This window comes from Esox lucius, chromosome 6, assembly GCF_011004845.1.
Source record: "Esox lucius isolate fEsoLuc1 chromosome 6, fEsoLuc1.pri, whole genome shotgun sequence".
NCBI lineage: Eukaryota > Metazoa > Chordata > Actinopteri > Esociformes > Esocidae > Esox > Esox lucius.
The window spans coordinates 30,910,233-30,933,874 of NC_047574.1; the positions used below are offsets into that span (position 1 = coordinate 30,910,233).

At 41.4% G+C, this 23,642-nt stretch overlaps 2 protein-coding genes and 1 long non-coding RNA gene across 6 annotated transcripts; 1 reads left to right on the forward strand and 2 right to left on the reverse strand.

The window, feature by feature from the left end:
- Positions 1-364: 364 nt before the first annotated feature.
- Positions 365-12,544, reverse strand: mettl18 (methyltransferase like 18). Its single transcript, XM_010868832.4, has 2 exons — positions 12,343-12,544; positions 365-2,602 (listed from the first exon to the last, which is right to left on the reverse strand). Exons 1-2 carry the CDS (start codon positions 12,442-12,444, stop codon positions 1,568-1,570), a joined length of 1,137 nt encoding a protein of 378 aa, XP_010867134.2. The 5' UTR covers positions 12,445-12,544; the 3' UTR covers positions 365-1,567.
- On the reverse strand, positions 8,340-11,990 carry LOC109615874. The gene is made up of 3 exons (XR_002196879.3): positions 11,487-11,990; positions 9,526-9,670; positions 8,340-9,133 (listed from the first exon to the last, which is right to left on the reverse strand). It is a non-coding gene; the product is annotated as an uncharacterized LOC109615874 (long non-coding RNA).
- A 53-nt stretch (positions 12,545-12,597) lies between the features above and the next one.
- Positions 12,598-20,358, forward strand: zdhhc16a (zinc finger DHHC-type palmitoyltransferase 16a). Of its 4 annotated transcripts, none has more exons than XR_002196877.2 (12): positions 12,599-12,733; positions 14,998-15,256; positions 16,528-16,722; positions 16,804-16,892; positions 17,102-17,130; positions 17,310-17,443; positions 17,664-17,747; positions 17,860-17,945; positions 18,296-18,419; positions 18,496-18,566; positions 18,720-19,365; positions 19,528-20,358. XR_002196877.2 is itself a non-coding variant. In XM_010868834.4 (11 exons), the coding sequence occupies exons 2-11, from the start codon at positions 15,005-15,007 to the stop codon at positions 18,820-18,822; spliced, it is 1,167 nt and encodes a 388-aa protein (XP_010867136.1). In that variant the 5' UTR covers positions 12,598-12,752; positions 14,998-15,004; the 3' UTR covers positions 18,823-20,358. The 4 variants fall into 4 exon arrangements, 2 of the variants coding, with proteins under 2 accessions (XP_010867136.1, XP_010867135.1); XR_002196878.2 differs by having other exon boundaries at positions 18,720-19,136; positions 19,284-20,358; XM_010868834.4 differs by having other exon boundaries at positions 12,598-12,752; positions 18,720-20,358.
- Positions 20,359-23,642: the final 3,284 nt, after the last annotated feature.

The following is a 23,642-nucleotide window of genomic DNA, read 5'->3' on the forward strand; positions in this document are numbered from 1 at the left end:
AAATGAATAAAAACCTCTGCTTTTCTTCGGTGCATTTAAATATACACCAAAAATAACTACACAGTTGACCGAAAAAAGTTCATAATTATGTCAACACACACTCAATGTTTTTAACTTGTCCAACGTTCAAGTGTCGAAAGGTTAAATTGGAGAACAAAAGTCTTAAACACTGAACCACAATGAGGATGAGATGAGGTGTTTCAATTGGCCAACCAGCAGTCAAAACAAATATAGGTATGACTGGTACACACACACACACACACACACACACACATTATCCTGTTGACAGGGTACGCCAACACAATTTCTGCACAGAAAAGCTGATTTTAAAAACGTATTTGGAAGGAAAATCAAATTACTCATGTGTGAAGTAATTAAAGGCTTTATTCCATTGAAATTGGAAACCCTGGGCAGTTACTTCACATGGAAACAGAGTTTGACATCTTCACCTGCTCATGAAGGCCTGCACGGACCCAATTACAGTACCTTAAAACACTTTAGTAAATCAAAAGAAATCAATGAGGTGCGCTTGATAATCTATCAGACACGCATACATATATAGAAATACAATTAACAGAATTAAATCATCATTCTGTGAATTCTGAAGGAGTCTTAGACTAACAAAATGGGATTGCTAAAATAATTCAGACATGCCTGAAATGTGAATGATGACTCCTGATCTGTAAATTAATTTTCGATGATCACTCGCAATTTGATAGTTGTATAATTAATGTTTTTTTCAAAACCATGTCCCCGGGTTTTTTTTTCTTCCTTAGTACAGCTAGTGCCCTCAATCTTATAATAACTGGTGAATCTTTCAAACTCCTAAGCCTTCCTTCTTTCTAATTAAGTGGACCAAGGTAGAAACACCAGAATGTCATACCTATGAATATGCTGTAAATGTTTGTCCATTATCCTGAGTAAATGTGGGCTATTTTTAGGGATGCTAAAATCCATAGTTTTAAAAGATACATATCACCATGGATGTTTTTTATTGGACAAGAAAGGGGTGAAAGATCAAGAGTTTTACTGAAAGCACAGCAGACCAGTATCAAACCACTGTGCAAAGGATTGGTGAACAATACTTTTTGAATAGGTCAATGCATGTAAATGATATGAATGCCATTGTTTGAGGTTCTTTTTTTCCAGTGCTCGTTATGGTAACTATACTCTACTTTTTTCATTTCTCCCTCTTTCCCCCTCTTCCTCACTATCCCTCAATCTTTCTTTCTGTACTGTAGACTCTGGTTTTGGGGCTTTTTAGGCCATTCCTTTGTTCTCTGCTTACCTCTTCAATTGATGTTTGCATACCTGCTTTAGTCATTAATTATTAACTTGTAATATCACATGTTGCCTAATATAATGTTTCATTTACAATGTTAAGGAAAGCCATTTTAATTAAAAGACCATTCTCATAGTCCTTAGTTGTTCACTTGCGATATTCTTTTTCAATAGTTAGAGTTGAAAACTAGAAATAAATCGACCCTCACCACTGTGCCAATGTTTTACATACTTATATATCCATCTACACCTATACATACACAAACACACTTTAAAATGTACAAAGTCAAAACCTGTCTTTTGTTTTAAAATGCATGGCCACGACATGTCTCTGTAGTCCATGTTCCACGACCCATAGTTTCTCCATATCAAACACACCCTTTTCCTCCACAAACTGTTCAAAGAGGTGCAGCCCACCTCCCACCCCAAAGTAGTGGGTTTTTGTGGCCAGGTAGATGACTCCCCCAGGGGCCAACAGTCTATGGAGGGTGTTGTGAAGAGCAGAGTAGTATGCCTTGTTGTAGATGGTTTCAGATGTGAAGATTATGTCATATTTAAGGGATGGGTCTTCCTTGAGGATCAGCGACAGAAACGATGTCCAGTCACCTGAGAAGAAACGACAGCCTGACAACTTTGGGTGCTGGGAGGAGTCCAGTGCTTGCCTCTTGGCATGTGGTCTGCCATCCTCTACCTCTTCATTTTTCTGTTTGTTCTTCAGCTCTGACTTTGTCTTCTCTGTACTTTTCATGCTTTCCTCCTCCTCTTCTTCGATAATTACCTCATCATTATTCTGCCGCTTTCCTGGTTTCTTTCCCTTGCTCTCCTCCTCCTCCTCCTCCTCCTCCTCCTCCTCCAGACAGTTGAGCAGGGTGTTAGGCAGCGTAACGTGTTCTATGACGGTACTATTATAGTCCTGGAAATGGACCTGACTTGCTCCTCTCTTCAGTGCCAGTATGCCAAGCAGTCCGGCACCACAACCCAAATCCAAAACAATCTTCTCTGCAAATCTCTCTCCATCTCGCTCCAGCAGCTCCAGGAGGTCATAGGTACACTCCCACACCTTCAACCCCCCCTCATACACCCCGGAGATGAGATCCGAGCACTGGGCGGTGGTTTGTGACAGGATCATCTCTTCGTCATCTCGCTCATAAGCTGTCAGCTCGAACACAGACTCATTCAAGAAGTTGAGGGGTGGAAGGGTTCCTATGGTAATGGTCTCAGAGACAGCATCATTGAGGAGGGAGTGGGGTGTGGCTGGGGGAAAGTGTTCAACTGCTGCTTTGACAGTTTCGTCTTGAGTTGTGATCGTGATGCCCGGCACCTGTTGAATACATACAATTAAAAGACCACAACAACACCCCTATCAAGAGGAGGATACAGTATGGCTTTGACTCCCCCTTGTGGCTGGCTGCACCCCATCCCTTTCACACTACAATATATATAGATCCACAGTTACTTTGCATTTTATTTCATTAACAGGGTTACTTTCAGTGAGATGCTTTTGCCCACAAAGCTAGTTGCTCGTTTTAACTAGGGATGCACCGATACCAGTATTGGGCCGATACTGGGCTCATGTACTTGTACTCGTACTCATAGAAATATGCCGATACCACACACCATTACCACTTTATGGAAACATTAAGTGAAACTCGATGGTTGAGCAGGAAGACGGTGATGTCAGCAATGACACAAGTAGAGTGCTAGCGCTGCTCTGCTAAATTATCGTGGAGGAAAGGAAAAACAATAATTTAACACAAAAGCATTTGAGAAAATATGGTTAGACACAACACAGCGCAGAGTGCAAGGAGTATGTTAATGCTAGCAGTGCAGAACCACAACAGATAACTCCTACACTGGAGAAGCAACATAAAATGTCAAGAAAAGAGCAGAGGATGAAAAGATTCAATGAATAACGCACAGTTTACTATCGCATGAGCATCAGAGCAGAGCAACAATGTCCAGTCCTGCATGTTCAGAGTATCAAACTAGCTAGTTAGGTCAGAGGAAAAGTAACTGGCTGTGTCTGTGCATACACACGTTTGCGGTCAGTAGGTGGCTGTCACATTGATATAAAAAGGTAGTCATCATCTGAGCGACAACCCAAGGTAAGAAGCTAACTGTCACAACTATGGCAGGCCAAGTGAGTCACAATCATTAGCGCAGGGCGCCGCAATGAACAAGGCCACATTTTGGCAGACAACATCACGCAACATTATGGAAACATGCTTTGGCCAGAATGACACGTCAGGTAACGTTTTTGAAGCACACATTTTGGCAGACGAGATGTCTGGTGACATTATCGAAGCACACACACGTTTGAATGAGCACGCTCAAATATCTACATAAAGCTATGGAAAGATTAAGAGACCACTGCACCTTTTACTTTCCTTTCCAAAAAAGTTGAAAAGGAAGGTTTGTGTTTTGCAGTGGTCTCCTGGGTTAAAATTAAGAGACCACTGCAAATTGAACGCTTCTGTTCTTCACTCAAAACCTTCCTTTTCAACTTTTCAAGGTGCAATGGTCTCTTTATTTTTACAAATCCAGCTCCGGAAAATATTAACTCATTTCAATTAATCTTCTGAATAATTTCCCCACAAATTAACTAATCACAGACAATAGTGAATTCAATTTTGAGCTACTTATCCTACTGATCGTACTGTAAATAGTAGATTGTTATCGTATTACATTTTAAAATATATCAATGATTGTTCTACAAAAATCTAAAATAATGAAATGATCTGATTTCCCATACAAATGTATCCATAATCGTTCAGTTTTGTTGAAACGATTATACCATCTGGAAACACGATTGAATACGAGCAAGCAAATTCATTCAGACTACCAATAACAAAATTATGCTAGAAGTATGCTGCTGAAACAAGTAGCAACTGAACACAGCAGAGGGAGAGGTTCTTAACAAATAGATAATCACGTTTTGTGCTGTTAAATTACACTGATTAACAGCGATGATCTCGGTTAATGTGGCTTAAATATTTTTAAGGCATGGGCATGTATGCCTCCCACTGAAACTGCCTCACTGGTCTCAATTGGTTATGTAACTCCATCAACACTTCGTCTGCCCCAATACAAGCAGGTGTGTGCCAAACTCAAGCATGAAGGAATTTCTACTTTTGTAATCAAAGTTTTATTACTTATGTAACACAAGCACAACATTAACATGTCATCAACATTTTGCGTTCCACAATTGTATTCAGCTTTAAGAACTCAACATAATTTACAAAAATAAAAATGTACAGTTCACTGAAAAACAATGTGTGTAGTGTGACGTATTGTCCATGCCTCCATTGCCCCTGCATCAGAGCCAAAACTTTGTGGCTCTGTTGCCCCCGCAAACAAATCCTTAATTGCTGTCAGTGGCCTACCCTACAGAGTTAGGCTTCCCCGAAACAAACAGCTGTAGTGGTGAATGTCTGCCCTCAGTTCATAGACCATGATGGTTCCACCGATTGAAAAGTATTAAAGTCCCTGTTTGTTCTGGGAATGTAGACATAATGCAGAGCCCAAAGTTTCATCTCATTGTCAATGCCTATAATTTCCTCTGATTCCAAGAAGGAGAAGATATCATGGCAGACATTAGTGAGGCCATGCCAAACGTCTCCCCACAACCTATTAATCCTCTGACTGTGTACTTGTGCCTCTCTTAGAGCACTGCCCCAGCCAAATCCACAAAATACTTCCATAAAGATGCTGACATCATTGTTCATCCCACCAACGACACACCACACTCTAGAACGGACGCCAATCCTGGCAATGGCATTCAAAAAGTGCTCCAGAACAGTTTTGCTGAGGTTGTTGCGTGATGCACAAACACTAGGGGTGTAACGATTCTCCAGATTCAACTTGATTTTTTATTATTAATTATTATTATTTATGTGCTGACTACACTGCAGTTAAGACTATTGGCACATTTTGGAAACAAAAATCAATAGCTTTTTATTAGAACTTTTATTTTAATACGATGTAATAATTTAAATGTTCTATATTTTGTTAAAAATCCAACTTGAACAACGCTCAAAAATAGTGCCAACTCTGTCCAGCACTTGTTGTCTATTTTAATATAATTTACAACAAGGCATTAATTTGGCAAGGCTGCAGATCCATTGCCATAAACTTCGCTATTGAATTTATTTATTTGGCACAAGTAGAGTTTATTGGTAGTTTGGCTCTATATGTAGCTGGGATAGTAGGTTGTGTGAATGTTTTCTTTCCACTTATATCAATTTCTTTGTGACGCTCACTCTCAATTAACCATTCTCTAATTCTGTTCTCTAATACGCCTCCCAGACTCCTAATAAGAGCCACTAGCGACTAACTAATGAGTCAATATGAATTCCCTGTACAGTATAGGGTTTTGCATTGAGAGTTAAAGAGGGGTAGAAAATATAGTTCTGCTGGATGCAGCACACAGTGCCCCATGAGTTCACATTATAACTGTACTTTTACAAACTCTCCTGTATTGTACGAGTATTTCGTACAATACATTCACTGCGGCACAGAATAGTTTTTTTTCGCAACAAGTGTCCCTTGTACATTACAGTGGGGGATGGAAAATATAGCGTGGTTCTATACATTAACTCACTTAAGCTCTAACCATTTCAGTGCTCCACCTTATATTATTCTTTAACTTATGCAAAGTATTATTGAAATGGTACATTTGTTTTGTTTCCATTTTCCATCAAAGTTTTTCCTTTGAAAATGTTGCCTACAAAATACAGACTATAAACATACCGCAGATATTTTGAAGGCAAAATACAAAAATCTGAGGTTTTATTGTCGCTTCCGAATCTCTAATGCAGTCTTATTGTTGCTGCCGAAGTAAAATAAATAATAGGCCTGCACGTATAGAGTGATATAGTTGTTTTTAACAGTTTTGTGAGTGCAATTCATTTAAAGCCAACTCCTTTCCATGAACCATCCACGATCAGTTGTGTGGATATGTGGTGGTAACAGGTGGCCACATCAGAAACCACAATGGGAAACCGGATCACTTCATTCTTTTTGGGTTTCGTAGAACAATCATATTGATATATTTTACAATGTAATACAATAACAATCTGCTATATACGATCAGTAAGTAGATCAAATTTAATTTGCTATTGCCTGTGATTCAAAAGGGACAAGTTAATGTGGGAAAAATTGTGAGAAGATTGAAATTAGTATATTCAAACGTGTCCGAACGATAACGTCATTTGACGTTTCGTCTGCCAAAATGTGTGCTTCGATAACCTTACCTGACGTGTCATCTGCCAAAGCGTGTTTCCATAACGTTACGTGACTTTTCCTCTGCCAAAGCATGTTTCCGTTAAGATAACTTGATGTGTCGTTCATAACGGCGTCTTGCGCTAGGTTGTGACTCACTTGGCCTGCCATGATTTATGCTTCAATTCCAAACGCGTCCGCGTAGGCTCCGCGGACAGCGCAGAGAGACGCACAGGCGCGCAAAAGCTCAAAAATCGAAAAGCGCATAACTATGCGTACGTGAAACGCAGAGCCGCACAAACAATGAATGGTTGGAATTGCGGGTTTTACAGAGAATTCCGCCCAAATTTGACTTCCTGTATCAACAAAGACGAAACAACAATGGAATCTGGAGGCATGGCTCAAATCGAGGAACTTTTGATAGTATAGGAGAAATTCTGGGCGAAGACCCAGCAACTTGCCAGAAAAGGTGGAAGCTGAAGAGGGACAAATATGTAAGAATAAAGAAAAAAAAATCGAAGAGTAAAAGTGGAGATGTAGGAGGGGAAAAAAGCCAGTTTTATATAATGCTTTCTTGGCTGTCCGGAAACATAAAACACAGTGAAACCAACTCCAATTTTGGCAAGGACACAAGGTAAGTTCAGTTTTATTAATTGGCAAATTAATTGTTGATTACTTCTACTAAAGTTTGCTAACGGGCCAGTTAACATTAAAGATTCGTATTAGCAACACAGGAAACAAAAACGAAACTTAGTTGACGTTTTTCCTCAATACATTTGAGTTATCCCTATGGAACCCCTTATATTTAGATGTAGCTATCAATATTGCTGCCACAATTGTATCTGTAGAAACAGACGTTTTATGTCAAGCAAGTTTGGCTAGCTAACACTAATAGTACTATTTTGCCATGCTAGCTAGTTGTTCATCCAACATTAAATGCTAAGTAAATGTGTCAACGTGATTTTGCTTCAGATGAGTAAATTGTTTTAGCCAAAAGTGAAAGGGGGAGCAGGCACCTTTAAAGTTGAATGAAATTATGTATTTACTTGAACCTGAATAACCTTATTAGGAGAAAATGATTATTACCATCTCTTAAAGGTTACAATTTGTGTTTTGATAAGTTTACACATTACTTTAGTAGACAAGGAAGGGACAAGAGTATTGATAGTGATGGACTGAATGGCATAGAGCCAAAAGGGGACATGGAAGAGGGGAGAGCAGAACATAGTAGAAGAGGATAGGAGACACCAAAGAGAAGAGATGGAGATAATGATCAAAAAGATTACTTTTATACAACAACAGTGATATTGTGGCATAAGTTTAAGGGTTAACTGAAAGCAGGCAAACGCCTGTTTATTTTCAGTAGTCATGTACTGCAAGCTTATGTTATGCCCCCCTCCCCCTTCAGGTTGAGTAGCCCTGTTGAATAGTAACGTGTTGTCATTGCAGATGGAGTACACCAGCAGCTCATCAATCCTACAGTCATCTGAAACTGACCTGGACTCAAATGTAACTTCACCTGCTGCATCAGTGGAACCCAAGGCTGAGAAAAGACAACCATTAGAACCTGCCATGTCTAATTAACAAAGACCTGTCCACCAAAAACCACCTAGGAATCTCTCCAGGTACATCCTGCCTAGACTCCTCTTCATCCTCCTAGAGAGCACCAAAGAAAATCAGGAAGAACGATGACCTTACAGCTCGACTTAACCTTCTGGATCAACGCAGAAAAAGGGAAGAGAGACTTGCAATGCTCACTTCAGAGTTTGATGATATTGCAAGATTTTGTTACACCATAGGTGAACTGATCCGCAAACTGCCACAACATAAAAGGTCTATCCAAGTTCAAAATCCATCCAGCTTTTATTTGAGAAGACACTGAATACACACACCAATGTGGCTAAAGTAATCTTTTTCAAAGTGAATAAATACCTTTTGTTTGTGGTTTGAGTCAAAATAATTTGCATACTTCATGGATGTTGACCTTTTGAGTTATTTGATTCAATAGTTTAATTAGATTTTTCTTTAAATTTAAATTGCAGAGAAAGTGCATGTTTGAACAAAATACTTAAATGCACTTTCTTTGCATTTTAAATAAGTTCTATGTAGTCTGCTCTTTTCACTGTTTGTAATACTTTGTTACACTTACAATTGTACATACAAATATTTAACAAAATAAAGAGGTTCTTTAATTGTGTATGTCCATAATTCACTGAGAGTTCAGTAGGCTAGCCCTCAGCACTGTATCCTGCCATGGCACATGAAAAACCTCATTAGGTCATTGCAGACTCCAACAGCAGCCCAGAGGCTCTCCCTGCATCAGCCAAGATGCCTCCCTCTGTGATCTGTCTTCTCCACTCCCTGGCTGTGCCTCGCCATTGTTCAAAAGAGTCTTTCAAATTAGGTGGTATATACTTTGTTGCAGGTGTGTTGGCAGCATCTGTATAGGCCAGATAGTTGTGCAGTGCAGCACAGGCCTTCACAACATGTGCACATTTGTCTGGTAGGAATTCTGACGGTCTGCCTAGAATTCTCCACCATGCGACCGTCATACCAAATTAGTTCTCAATCACACGTCTGGCCCATGAATGTTGATAGTTGTAGGTCCTCTTGCTTTTGTTCAGATTGCCACCTGGTAAAGCAGAATATTTATAAAAATGTTAAATAAAAATAAACCACTGCCTAACTGCATTTTGTTGTACTGTACTTGTTCTGTTCAATGACAAAGTTGAATTAATTGTCAGTGAACAGGTACAGTACAAAGAAATGCAGTCTAATCAGAAGTGCAAATAGAGGGCAAACTATTTACAAGTATTAAGTATATGTATGTACAAATGGTATGTATAGATGTGCAATTAATGCAAATGCACTGCATATGGCAATACTAAATGTGCAATGGAAGCAAATAGAAGGCAGAACATTTATGAGTATTAAATATATAACCCCAACCCTATTATTAATCTAATATCTGCTTATGATTTAACCCTCCAAATATTTTCAGAATATCAATTAACAATTGCTTACTTTGAAAGGGCTACATCAGATTTACATGCAACGGAAAAGCAGCATCTCCAACGATGACATGGGGATGGTGACTCCTATCCCAGGAATGTTTGCAGGTGGAGCGATAGCAACGGTCCCCTGAAACAGGATTGCGTGAAGTGCGTGGCTTGATGTGTAATAAAGGGTTTCAAGCGATGCAGAAGATTGTTGAAACGATTAGCCGACATGCTAAAATATTTTAAACACACTTTTCGTCCATATTACGCATCTGCAGAACATGTACACTATTCTAGCTAGATAGCCATTATATTGTTTACCAACTATACAGATACTTCTTGCGTGAAGTTCTTGCTCTACAAGCAAACAAAGCAGGTGCCAATCATATTCTCTCTATCCTTATTCATTTAATTTTACTAGCTCGCTCACACGCGAAATTCCACAAACCGTCTTCCCCGATCTAGTTAGTTAGCTACCTATAGACTCTGTTCACCAGCATAGTGAGGAACATCTGCTTTTGTCTAGAAGTCTGCATTGCAGTTTGCGGTTTATTTACTAATACTCATCCGCATTAGTAAACACCTAAACTCACAACAAGATGAGTGATGCTGTTGTACGGAAAAAAAAAATATATAATGTACGTGACTCATTTAAGTTTCAAGGTACAAGTGCAGGTTTGCAGGTTTAAGCGCAATTAATACCATATAGGACCAGATGTTTACTTCCTATGCCAGTTGTTATTTTTCAGTTTCGTTGTGAAATGAGGTTACAGTAGTAAAATAAAAGAGGAGACCTGTTTTGGTGCTTTTTTGAGGCTATGGAATTTTTGAGGCTATGGAATTTTAAGCTTCATTCAGGTTGAAGAGGCTGAACGAAGGTTCGTTTCAATTCACTTGCTATGGGGACACGCTAGCGTTCCAGCTCAGCCAGCGTTGTTTTGCCGTTTTTGAGGCTAGGGTGAATTTTTATGCGTTCTATTGTCCTGCCTAATACTACACTAAAAAGGAACACGTCGCTAACTAGCTTAGCCCATAACCGGCCGGCACATCACAGTAAACTACTTACCCTCGTAGTTGAATCCCTTGTTCCGCTTGCTTGTTGGAGCAGGGTACCAGGCATCAACAATTCAATGGACATCACTAATGCTTATTTTAGGCAGGTCTTGGAGACATCTACTAAAAACAGAAAGTTTGGGCGTCGTGGGTGATCGCCTTAAGTAAATAGCCTCAAAAACGCTGGCTGAACTGTAGCGCTAGCGCGTCCCCATAGCAAGTGAATTGAACTGAACCTTCGTTCAGCCTCTTCAACCTGAATGAAGCTTAAAATTCCATAACCAAAACAGGTCTCCTTTTTTATGTTACTACTGTAACCTCATTTCACAACGAAACTGAAAAATAACAACTGGCATAGGAAGTAAACATCTGGTCCTATATGATATTAATTGCGCTTAAACCTGCATTACGTGGAAGTATATAAAAAAGAAAATCGTCTTTTCTGACTATTTCTAGTCTAGCGTTTGAAGTCATTGAATGGCTCAAGCCATATTTTATTAAAAAGAGGACACTCTCCTGATTAAAATGATGCCCCACTTGTACCTTGAAACTGAAATGAGTCACATACATTATATTTCTTTTTTTTCCCGTACAACAGTATCACTCATCTTGTTGTGAGTTTAGGTGTTTACTAATACGGATGAGTATTAGTAAGTAAACCGGAAACTGCAACGTAGACTTCTAGACAAAAGCAGATGTTCCTCACTACGCTGGTGCACTGAGTCTATTGCTGTTTCTCAATGTCAAGGATCCTTCTTTGGTAGGACTAGTCCTTCCAAGAAAGGATCCTTCAGAGGCTAGGCCAGGCTCCTCCTTAGCATTCGAAGAACATGTACAATGGAACAGGCTACCAAGTGCACGTCATTGCGCCATTAACGAGCTGGCAAAGCCGTGCGCATAGGATTGTGGGTAATATAGGAGCGCGAAGGATACACATATGCATCCTTTGCCGTCTATGGGAAATTCGCCGAACAAAGGACTCAGTCCTTGGTAGGAATCGGAGGATCCTCGACATTGGAATGGTCCTTCGACGGACGTCGATGACGTAGCATCCTCCAAATTCTGGCTTCGAAGGATCCTTCCTTGACATTGAGAAACAGCTTATTATATTGTTTACCAACTATACAGTTACTTCTTCTGTGAAGCTTTCCTGATTTACAAGCGAAAAAACCAACGTTTTGCGCGATATCGCCGCCTAGTGCTAAGAAGTGTAATGGCCATCTACACAACAAGGCCGCACAACTATAAATGAAAAGCACGTCTGCGTACAGACGCACATGACATTAACAATGCAAGACCCGCCGAAGCATAAATCAGGCTATACACAACTCGATAGCTACAATGGATTAGAGTCATGCAGGCAACAATAGAGATTCGGCATCAGCAATAAGACCTCCGGTTTTCGTATTTTGCCTTCAAAACAAAAGCATGCGATGGGTTGTGTATATTGTTTATATTTTCAAAGAAAAACCTATTTGGGGTAAAATATAAATTAAACAAATTACTATTTAAATAATACATCTATATAAGGTAAATAATATTATAAGGTGGAGCACATTGAGAAATGGTTAAGAGCTTAAGTAAGTTAACGTAGAGAACGACATGTTTATAGGGAACAAAACCTTTAAAAAATAAAAAATCCTACCTAGTGCAGCTTTCAGTACTTGATAACGGTAGACGATATCGGCAAGTACCCAAATACCAAACACTCGTACTTGTTATCGGTCTGAAAAAAAGTGGTATCGGTGCATCCCTTTAAGTACGAGCTAGCTAGTTTGATGTTACTCACTGGTTCGACTTCACTGTACTCGTTTCCATCTTGTGGTTGATTTTCTTCGTCTTGTTGGCACTTTGTAGTTAACTGCACATCGAAATTGAAGCTGAACGACATAGTTCTGACAAAGCAGGGTAGCTAACAAAGTCAGGAAATCAGTCCAGGAATATCCATATCCAAGAAGACACGTTTTGTACAGCACACGGTCGGGAGAATGCCTTGAATACCCAGAACACCTTGCACCAGAGTCTGCGCAGTGGAGGAGAACCGCTGTGATAGAGAAAGCTCTTGTTAGCAGGAGAGGGTAGCTCTCTCGTTCATTTCGCCTCCGGATTATTTAAATCTTTACCTCCTGTTATGGCCAGAGATTACACATTTCTCGAGGGTTGTGTGCGATCCTAAGAAAGTGAGTAAATACCTTAAATGTAAGTGTGTAATGGTAAATAGCTAGCTAGCAGCTTACATACTCAGCAATATTGCCCATGTTGGCATACCTCGCGACAGTCCTGCCAATTGACAGTGCCATACCATTAATTTAAATCGATGATCGTTGAAAGGCAGGACAGTGAGTTAGAAATAAGGATTGAGAAAGATATCAGTTTTAAAATTATATTAATCAAATTCGACGTATCATTGCAACTAATTTATTGACAACATTATGTTCGTCGTGTCATTAACATAACAGGGTATCACGAAGCAGTTAGATTTTTTCAATTACAGCGGCAGAGGGTTTGTAATGACAGGTAAAATTAGGGAGGGGTCGCGGCACTGAGTTTTGCATGTGGTAGCCAAGGCGTTCAAGAACGACTGAATGGGAGAGACAAAATTGCGGGTAGCTACAGCGAGGTCCGTAACTATTTGGACAGTGACAAAAGTTTTGTTGTTTTAGCTCTGTATTCCAACACTTTGAATTTAAAATGTTACGATGGCGATAAGGTTAAAGTGCAAGCTGTCATGTTTAATATGAGGCTATTTTCATCCAAGTAGTCCATCACTTCCAGTAACCCTAACCCTTTTAGAAATAATAGCACGTTTGTATTTTGGTAATTGCTTCCCAGGTGTATCTTATTAAAGCAGGTGTCTGTTTGCATCATAAGTTAATGCATTATAACTTTCAATGTCTAGTTTTGATTCAAGTCTTTTCATTTGCATTAAGGAGTGTCTGGTTTGTGACATGAGGTCAAAGGACATTTTAATGCAAGTAAAGCTGGCCATCATTTTATCGATGAGTCAGCTTAAATCAATTGCATATATGGCCAAAACATTAGCTGTGACAAAATCAACTGTTTAATAAGTTATAAAGTAGAAGGAATGCACTGCTCAGCAATGGCAAATGACATGCTAGACCATGTAAGATCTCTACAGTGGATAACCAAAGAATGCTCACCATAATGAAGAAAATCCCGATAAGGAACTGTTTAGTAGATCAGTAACTCTCTAGTAGGTAGACGTAGCCTTACACCAGACATCACCATAGGCTAGACTGTAAATTGCAAAACACTACTTAGCTTGAAAAATAGGATAGCCCAACAAAGGAGCCTGCAGAAGTCTAAAAATGTATTAACATTTACCAGAGTGATGGCTAGAGGAAAATGTGGAGAAAAAGGAGTGCATGTGTCGCTGCCACTGGCACACTTGTCTTCATTGATGGTGAAACTGCAGTAAAAAAACTGCAGAGTTAATCTTGGATTTTGTAAATGTTTCCCCATGACTTCAGGTCCAGTAAAATGGGTTCTATTTACAAGAACTGTTGTAAAATGACTAGATGGTATATGGTTTATGGATGTAAATACCCTCAGATTAAAAGATGTCTTAAAGCATTCACTATTGGCTGTATCATGCTTGTTCTCTGCCCTGCTCATATCCTTTGATTAGAATGCAGAAGAGCTGCCCTGATCTACACCCAATGCTCTTGGGTAGATTTGACGTTTGACAGGTTTACGCAAGTTGGTACACCTTTAAATGGACAGTTTTGATGCTGCATCCTGACAATCTGAATAGGATGTAATAGTATGAAATAACCCTGATGTCGCAATAATTGTATCATGAAAAGTCTGGCATGGTGCTTCCCACGTTCCTTGCAATGTCAAATATTAGGCTAGGTGGGATGTCATGGTAGTGGTGGTCTTTAAAACCGGGTCCTTAATTTTAAGTGAAAACGGTTGTGGGTATATAGCTATCTAAGGAAGGAAGACCATTTAATATATGAACATTTTTCTTTCAACCATTTTGAGGCTGTAACGTGGTCGTTTGCATTGTTTTTTAACACCGGAGTAAAACAAATTTGTATTTTATGTTAAGGGGTACAGAAGTTAAACTAAGCTCATGTAGAATTCTATTATTCTAAAAATGTTTATGGAGAAATTAAGCATTATTTTGGTTGCTGAGTGGGTGGTTATTTTAACCTAATCCTAAACTGGAATATGGGTAGGATGAAGGGCTGGCTGGCTGACCACAACCCCCTCTGTCGCAAATCCACCATATCCCGTTAATCCCATGGAGGAAATTGAGATCCCTTTTCCAGAATTAGATTTTTAGTTGGAGCCCAGAAAAGGAGTACCCTTGGCCTTAACTTGGAACTGTTAGCATTGCTTTGACCAATGTGATCTTTGGAGATCTGTGTAGTACATTTTATAATTGTTTGTGTGAATGTTTATCTGTGTGTTTCAGAAGCACAATGCATCTGTGCCCCACCTTTCTTCTGTTGCTGCTGCGCTGGGTGCGTTTGCACCTGTGGGTCAGAAGATGGCGCTGCAGCAATGGCAACAACAGCAGACTACCTACGTGTGCACAGCGTAGATGGGCCTACCTCAGAGTGATGGTCCGCTCCCTCTATTACAACTCCCTTACCAGCTCTGACGTCATCATGGACTCACTAATGGAGCCCATCTTCTGGGTGGTGGACGTACTGACCCGCTGGTTCGGGCCTGTAAGTGTATGTGTGCGGGTACTCAATGAATGAAATATATTAAATATTCAAATCTTTACTGTGCATTGTGTAATTTGTTGAGAACAAAATGATGTAACAACAGTCAATTGAAACCAAAATCACCAACCGATTGAGTGCTGGATTCAAACTCACCGAAAATCTAAGTAACCAATTGAAATCACTGTCTGTTCCAACGGTGTGAATTTCATCACCGCAACTCAATGTGACTCAGTAGTGTGTATGGCCCCACTTGCCTGTATGCACTTTCAACAATGTCTGGGCATGCTCCTGATTAGACAGCAGATGGTGTCCTGGAGGATCTCCTCCAAGACCTGGATCAGGGCATCAGTGAGCTCCTGGACAGTCTGTGGCGCTACTTAGCGGTGTCAAATGCACCAATAGATAACGTCCCAGAGGTACTCAATTGGATTCAGGTCTGGGGAATGTGAGGGCCAGTCAGTGGCATCAATGTCTTTGTCACACAGGAACTGCCTACACACTCTGGCCACATGAGGTCAGGCATTGTCCTGCAGCAGGAGAAACCTGGGGCCCACTGCACCAGCATATGGTCTGACGATTGGTCTGAGGATTTCATCCAGGTACCTAACAGCAGTCAGAGTACTGTTGGCTAGCACGTGGAGGTTTGTGCGTCCCTCACATTCCCCTGGTGCTGGGTCTATGGACCTGTCCAGCTCTTCTTGTGTAATGGCCCGTCTCCTGGTATCTCCTCCATTCTCTTGTGACTGTACTGGGGGACAAAGCAAAATCTTAGAACGGCATGTATGGATGTGCCATCCTGGAGGTTTTGGACTACATGTACAACCTGAATTGACAGCAGGAACTGCTTCATTCTACCAGTAGTGGCAAAGACACTAGCAAAATGCAAAACTTGAGAATCAATCAGTAAGGATAAGAGAGCAATTGTCTGTGGCCACCACCTGCAAAACCATTTTCTTTCTTTTCTTTCATTTGTACCAAAACAGGTGAGACTGACACAGTTGACAAATTGCTTTTGCTTCCTACCTGCACAGATTGATATCCCTAAAGTTTAATTGACTTGGTGATTGATTATATTATATTGATAATGATTACGTGTTCCCTTACTTTTTTTGAGCAGTGTAAAAGTTTTTGTTTCCTATAATTTGTCGTTTATTTTAAGGTGAAAATGTGTCTGGTAAAAATGTTGTGTTGCTGGTAAAATTAGGGCATCTAAGAAGTATTCTTCCTAGTCCTTCTCTTCTGTCTATATCTCTCTGCTCTATGGGTCCAAGGTGTTTGTGTGTCTGGTAGTGGTCCTGACCAGTTCTATCCTGCTGATAGCCTACGTGGGTCTGCTGCCTATGGTTCTCAGCACATACTCTCCCCCCTGGATAGCCTGGCACATTGGTTACGGACACTGGAACCTTGTCATGATCATCTTCCACTATTATAAGGCCATCAGGACCGCCCCGGGATACCCCCCTAAGGTACGGACCGGTTGACAGACACGTGTTCCGACAGAGGCAGACCGGGTTGTGATAGAGACCTTGGTGTGGGTTTTTCCCCAGGTGAAGAATGAAGTTCCGTTTGTGTCAGTGTGTAAGAAGTGTATCATCCCCAAACCTGCCAGGACACACCACTGTGGCATCTGCAATGCGTAAGTCAACACAGTCGTCTCCAACAGTGGCATCTAGCATCAGGTGACCCTGTCTCCTATCCTACTCATAACCATAAGGAGAAGTGTCAGCAGCTTTTACTTTATAAATGTGCCTTTTTAATGCTTTATTATCGTTTATGAATTTGACGGTTGGAACGGTATGGTGGCATGTTACAGGACCAACTAACATGACGTCTTCTGCTTCACAGGTGCGTTCTTAAAATGGACCATCATTGTCGTATCCTTTGAGTGGAGTTGGACTTTTACATTAGACTTTACCCATTAGACTTTTACAAGTCTAATGGGTACAAGGATGAAGACAAAATCACCCCAAAAATATAACCCACATCATCATAAATGATTTTGAGGATGGTGGTTAGTGTGTATTGTTTTCCACCTAAACTCCTGTTCCCCCAGCGTGGCTCAATAACTGTGTCGGCCATTTTAATCACCGCTACTTCTTCTGCTTCTGCCTGTTCTTGACCCTTGGTTGTGCCTACTGCAGCATCAGTGGCCGGAACCTCTTCCTAGATGCTTATAGTGCTATAGAGGTACACACTCCCACACACACACCCTCTCTCTTTCTCTTTTAAGAAAAACCTGGGTTTGTTGTTCTCCTTTCACCTCAGTTACAGGGCTTCTCTAGCTGAAGGTCCACTTTAACAGTGTTTGGCTTCAACTCTTGACGTGTTATCTGTTTCTCAATTACTGGTGTTTGTAAATTTAATTATTGGTGCTCCAGTTTATTGTCTTTTTGCATTGTCCCCATAGCGCTTCAAACATACAGACTTGGAAAAATCGGGCATTCCAGTGACGGGGATGGGGCTCCTCATAGGCATCTTAACTCCAGGGCAGGTAGTGCGCAGGCACCCTCACACTGGTTCTGTTTAGTTTTTGCGTCTTATTTACTGGTGAAATGTTTGGTATGACCTCCGTTTGACCTGTTTGTGACCTATGTCTCTGTCAGAGCACCTACCAGACCCCTCCTCCCACCTACACATTCAGAGACAAAATGTTCCACAAGAGTATCATCTACATGTGGGTGTTGACCAGGTGAGGTTTACTTCACAACATGATGCTTATTAGGGTTGCTGTATTTAAATGAGCAAAGCCATCTTAGAGGTTACATGTTGAATGGTTTTTTTTCACCAATGACGAAAGAACCTCAGTCTAGATCAGTGTTTATCAACCCTGCTCCTGGGTACCCTGCCCTGCATGTTTTTGATCTCTCCTTGCTCTGTCACACCGGATTCAAATGATCAGCTCATTATCAAGTCCTTCATGAGCTACATCAAGTATGTTAGGGCAGGGTGAGATCTAAAACATGTAGGGGTTGAGAAGCACTGGTCTAGATACTGTGTGCGTTGTCATGTAGTAACTAAACCTCTGATCGGCCATTTTAGTACAGTGGCCGTAGCGCTGGGGGGACTGACTATCTGGCACGCAGTGTTGATATCCCGAGGAGAAACTAGCATAGAGAGACACATCAACAACAAGGAGACTGAACGGAATGCCACGCGTGGCAAGGTGAGGATGCATGCACTCCCTCACAAACACACTGTTGGCTGCAAAATGCCTTCCAAACCAAACTCTTCTCTTCCAGGTGTACAAAAACCCATTTAACTATGGCAGACTAAATAACTGGAAAGTCTTCCTGGGTGTGGAGAAGAGAAGGTTAGTAAAAAAATTTTATTCTCCAGGCTATGTGATGATCTGTTGATCTTTATAGATATTGAACACACTGACTTTTATGGGCAAAATTGAAAGACTGAATTAGTGTTCTATTATGTATCGTTTTGGTAACCTCTGCCTCTGTCCTCTCCACAGTCATTGGTTGACACGAGTCCTCCTGCCCTCTGGACATGCCCCCTATGGGAACGGCCTGACCTGGGACATCTATCCAATCAGAAAAGACATGATGCCTGTCTGAGCCAGTCAGAACAGAATAGACTTGAAACATCTATTGAATAAGGAAACACTTAATGACTGTCTGACCCTTGATTGCACACATTTTGTCCACAGAGAAAACTACATCTCTACAGCATTACCTGCTCCCTACCAGTGCTAAATTCTCCTCACCAGGGTTCACTCATGAGCAGTGGAAGTCTGAGTTGGAGGGGAAATGCATTTAGGGCTACAGGGGATGGCCAACAGGCAGGAGATTGGGAATGATTACTTCTTCCAGGGGAAAGAAATCTACGCACCATTTTACCTCTGAGCCTAGTACAGCTGTTCTTAGCTTAGGTAATAAAGGTGTACATGTAATCAGGGGTTAGATTGGGATTTGGGAAGTGGGCGGGTCCTACTTTCCAGTTCTAAAATGTTAAACTGCTGGCCAGTGGAAGTACGGGAGCTTCGCTTGCCCAGGTCTCATTTCTGCCATATGTTTAGCAGCACAGCTCCTGCTGGCTCCTGTCCAGTTTAACCCCTGCTTAAAATGGATTCAGACCAGACTACAGATAATAGTGTAAAGGTATGGTTAATTGTTCAATTAGGACAAAAGCAACTTACACAGACAGGCATCCCAGTTTGCACTCCTTTTCATGGATTTACCAATGGTAGAAAATCACTCCATCCTCTGCATTTGTTTTTAGGACTGCATACTTCTGTATTTTATATATATTTTTTATTACAGAGCCAGTTTGAAAAGAATGGGAAAATGTGATACGGGGTGCAAAGAGTACACTAGGTGCTTGGATCCTTGACCAATGGCAACACAGATGGGAAAAGCATGAATGTGCTAACGGCAATTGCCTTAACTGCAAGAACACCTGAAGTAACCACTCATTCCATAAATCCGTTCCACAAAGAGATTGCCTTAGTTTTTGTCATAATTACTTTTAACTTGGTGTTTAAATAGTTTTCGTTAGAAACACATGTTCAACTTCATTACAAACACCAAAAGAGGTTGAATTGAAAAATCTGATTTTTGATAGTCATAGAGTTGATCATGTCTGTTGTCACAGTGGGATAAAAAAGGGTTTGGTGATTGATAAATTTCAAATAATCAAAAAATATAATTTACACAAGTAAATTAAAGATTGTATTGGGCATTTTATTTCATTGATGAAAATATAAAGTGGGAAGTACTTAATGTGTTCCAAAATTGCAATGGGCTGGAAACTACGCTGCAGTGGAATATGTGTATTGGAGGCAGCAGGGCCAGACATTCTTGGACACAACACATGCTTTACTTTTAATTGTGTATCAATGGGAAAATACAAATGAATCAGTTAATTTACTGGAGGGCCAATGTGTGAAACATATGGGTCTCTTTCTGTGGAAATACACAAGTACACTTCAGGGGAATTGGACCTCAAACCTATTACAGTTTATCCAGAAATATTTGGACACGGACACAATGTTTATAATTTTGGCTCTATGCCACCACAATTGATTTGAAATTAAACAACCAAGATGCAATTGAAGTGCAGACTTTCAGCTTTAATGCAAGGAGTTGAACAAAAACATTGTATAAAACGTTTAGGAATTGAAACCATTTTCATACAGATGTAATTGGACAAATTAACACAATCATAAATAAAATGTAAATGTTTTATACTTTGTCAAGTATCCTTTGCAGGCAATGATTGCTTGAAGTCTGGAATGCATGGATATCACTAAACACTGGGTCTCCTATGTGATGCTTTTGCCAGGCCTTTTTTGCAGCTGTCTTCAGTTGTTTACCCTAACCTTATACACTTCAGAATTCATCCGGCTGCTTCTGTCTTCTGTCACATCATCTGTAAACACTCGTGAACCAGTGCCATTGGAAGCCATACTCCTTTCAGGAGTCGGGGTCTGAGGCTGAGGGGACTGGCCCGGTTTTGGCTCTGCCTGCCTCGAGAACTGTTCTCCCCCGCTCGGCTGAGCGGGTGCGGAGTTGTTCCAGCTCTTCCTCTTCGGAGGAGGAGGTCGCTCCCCCCAAGGACAGGAGTGTCGACCCCCCACCGCAGTGAAGGAGGACTTCTTTGCTGCCATCTCCGCTGCTGCCCGGCGCCAGCGCATTCCTATGCAGGTGCCCGCGCCAGAGGAGGGGGAAGACCTCATCGAGGCCGCCCGCTGGAAGCGGGCCCACCGCCCAACGCCAACGGCGGTGCCGGAGGTCCACTCCCTGCGGAAGTATGCGGAGGAGGCGCTGGGGGCCCCTTTCATGACACCTCCCCTTCACCACGGTGGGGGGCCGGTTGGAGACACTGGGCAGGGGCATCCCGCTCCTGGAAACTACTCTGGCGTCTTTCCTGGTTCCGGGCCTGAGCACTTGGACCGACAAGCGCCCAGCCCTGCCGTCTGTGAGGGACCGTGTCTCCGCCAGCCTGGCTATCGCGGCCTGCAACAATGCAGAGGCCCAGATGGTGGTGGGGACACCGTGGCCGATCCCTTACCGCCACGGGGCGTTGTCACAGGCGAATGGCTCAATCGGGGTATTCCCTGTGCTGGGTCAGCCGCTGCGGGCCTGGCTCCTGAGAGGGCCAGGCTGCTGCGCCGGGGACTGACTGAGGAAGTGGTTGCGACCATTCAGAGGGTGGCCTCCACATTCTGGCCATGTCCCGCCGTCTCCGGCTGGTGGCCCAGTGGACGTTGCCACAATGGGATTTGGCTTTGGTTCTGGAGGTGCCATTCGAACCGATTGATCAGATACTGTTGAAGATGCTGTCCCTTAAAACTGTGCTTTTGTTGGCTCTGACCTCTGCTAAGAGGCCCTGGCTGTCTCGTTATCAACGGCGATGGTAGCAGGGCTGTGTTGCTCCCTAACCCGGCCTTTCTGCCCAAGGTGATCAAGGCGTTGTTTCGTTACATGAAGATGGTGTTGTGGGCGTTTTCTTCTCCCAATGCGGGTGTGAGGGAGGAGAGGTTGCATTGTTTGTGTCCGGTGCACTTTGGCACAGTATGTGCAGTGCACGGCCACGGCACAGGCGGGCCAGCCATTGTCGAAACAGCGTCTGTCTCACTGGTTGTGTGAGGTGATTGATCTGGCCTACAAGTCACATGGCACTCCTATGCCTAGGGGGTTTGGGGCCCACTCCACATGTGGGTTGGCATCCTTGGCTATGATTTTACCTATGAAATAAATAATTTGAGTAAGCAGCTTGTAGACATTCAACATTTTAATATAACACACAGAAGTGCACAAAGCATTCCTCTCTATAAAAACTTGTAAAAGCCATGGCCCAGATAACATCTGTGGGCGCACACTCAAAACTTGTGCAAAGCAATTGAGTGTCCCCTTTCATTATATTTTGAATAAATCTTTAGAGGCACAATTAGTACCAGAAGTCTGGAAAGATGCTGTAGTTATCCCTGTTCCCAAATCTAATAACACCAAAACTCTTAATGACTTCAGACCAGTGGCACTCACATCAATAGTAATGAAAGTTTTTGAAAAATTAGTGAGGTCTGAAATATTGAGAAAAACGGAGCATTCACTCGACCCTCTGCAATTTGCTTATAGACCCCGTAGGGGGGTAGAAGACGCCACAGTCACTTTACTTAATTTACTTTTTAAGCATTTAGATAACAATGGCTCTTACGCCAGACTTTTATTTATTGATTTCTCCTCGGCTTTTAACACAATTCAACCTCATATCTTAACCACAAGGCTGCTGGAACAGTTTGATTTAAGTAAAAACCTGGTTGGCTGGATCCTTAACTTTTTAACGGACAGGACACAAAGAGTGAGAGTGAATGGCAGTCTCTCGGAAAAAGTCTGTTCATCAACAGGCTCCCCACAAGGATGCGTACTCTCACCTCTTCTTTTTATCCTGTACACAAATATGTGCCAGAGCAGGTGGGGAAACAGGACTATAATTAAATATGCAGATGACTCAGTAATTGTTAGCCTGCTCCAATGCAGTGAAACAGGTCACGGCCCAGTCATTAATGACTTTGTTGAATGGTGTGAGGCGTCCCACCTTCAACTAAATGTAGTTAAAACAAAGGACATGTTTATCGATTTTAGGAGAAAAACAACTCAAACACAAGAAATTACATCGATCAAGGGTCAACATGTTGAGTGTGTTGAATCGTATAAATACCTGGGGATGGTTATAGACTCCAAACTTACATTTGGTACCAACTGTGAACAAATCTGTAAAAAGGGGCATCAACGTTTGTTCTGTTTGAGGAAACTGAATCAATTTCACATTGATAAGTCCATCATGACCCTTTTTTATCATGCCTTCATCGAGTCAATTTTATCTTTTGCGCTAGCAGCCTGGTTTGGGAATCTCACCTTGAAAAATAAAAATTTGCTCAATAAATTAGTAAAGTGGTCCAGCCGGCTGATAGGTGATCCCCAGCTTAATGTGGAGACCTTGTACATAAAACAGCTACACCGAATAACTAGCTCGATTTTAAATGATAATTCTCATCCATTGCACACAGAGTTCCAGCTTCTACCCTCTGGGCGTAGGTTCATAGTCCCCAGGTGTAGAACAAAAAGACACAAAAACAGTTTTGTCCCTGCAGCCATTAGTTTTAGAAATAAACTCTAGTTTCATTGTGGTCTTAGTTTTTATGCATTTTACTTCATACTTGAGTATGTGGACTCTACTGTCACTAACTTTATTCTATGTAGCCTATGTATTTATTTTATTCTGGACCAGTAAGAACTTTTTCTCTTTTCTCTTTTTTCTTTTTTGTATTCTTGTTGATGATTTATATGATGTGTGATATGTGTGAGGACTCTACTGCAAACAAAATCTACCTTCGGGTATAAATAAAGTAACTTGAACTTGAACTTGGCCACTT

Coding starts and splice junctions, on each gene's coding strand:
- zdhhc16a (XM_010868834.4), top strand. CDS start 15,005: ATGCATCTGTGCCCCACCTTTCTTCTGTTGCTGCTGCGCTGGGTGCGT. Junction 16,723..16,803: donor CCCCGGGATACCCCCCTAAG/GTACGGACCGGT, acceptor GTTTTTCCCCAG/GTGAAGAATGAAGTTCCGTT. Junction 17,946..18,295: donor TACATGTGGGTGTTGACCAG/GTGAGGTTTACT, acceptor CGGCCATTTTAG/TACAGTGGCCGTAGCGCTGG.
- mettl18 (XM_010868832.4), bottom strand. CDS start 12,444: ATGTCGTTCAGCTTCAATTTCGATGTGCAGTTAACTACAAAGTGCCAA. Junction 2,603..12,342: donor AGTACAGTGAAGTCGAACCA/GTGAGTAACATC, acceptor TGTATTCAACAG/GTGCCGGGCATCACGATCAC.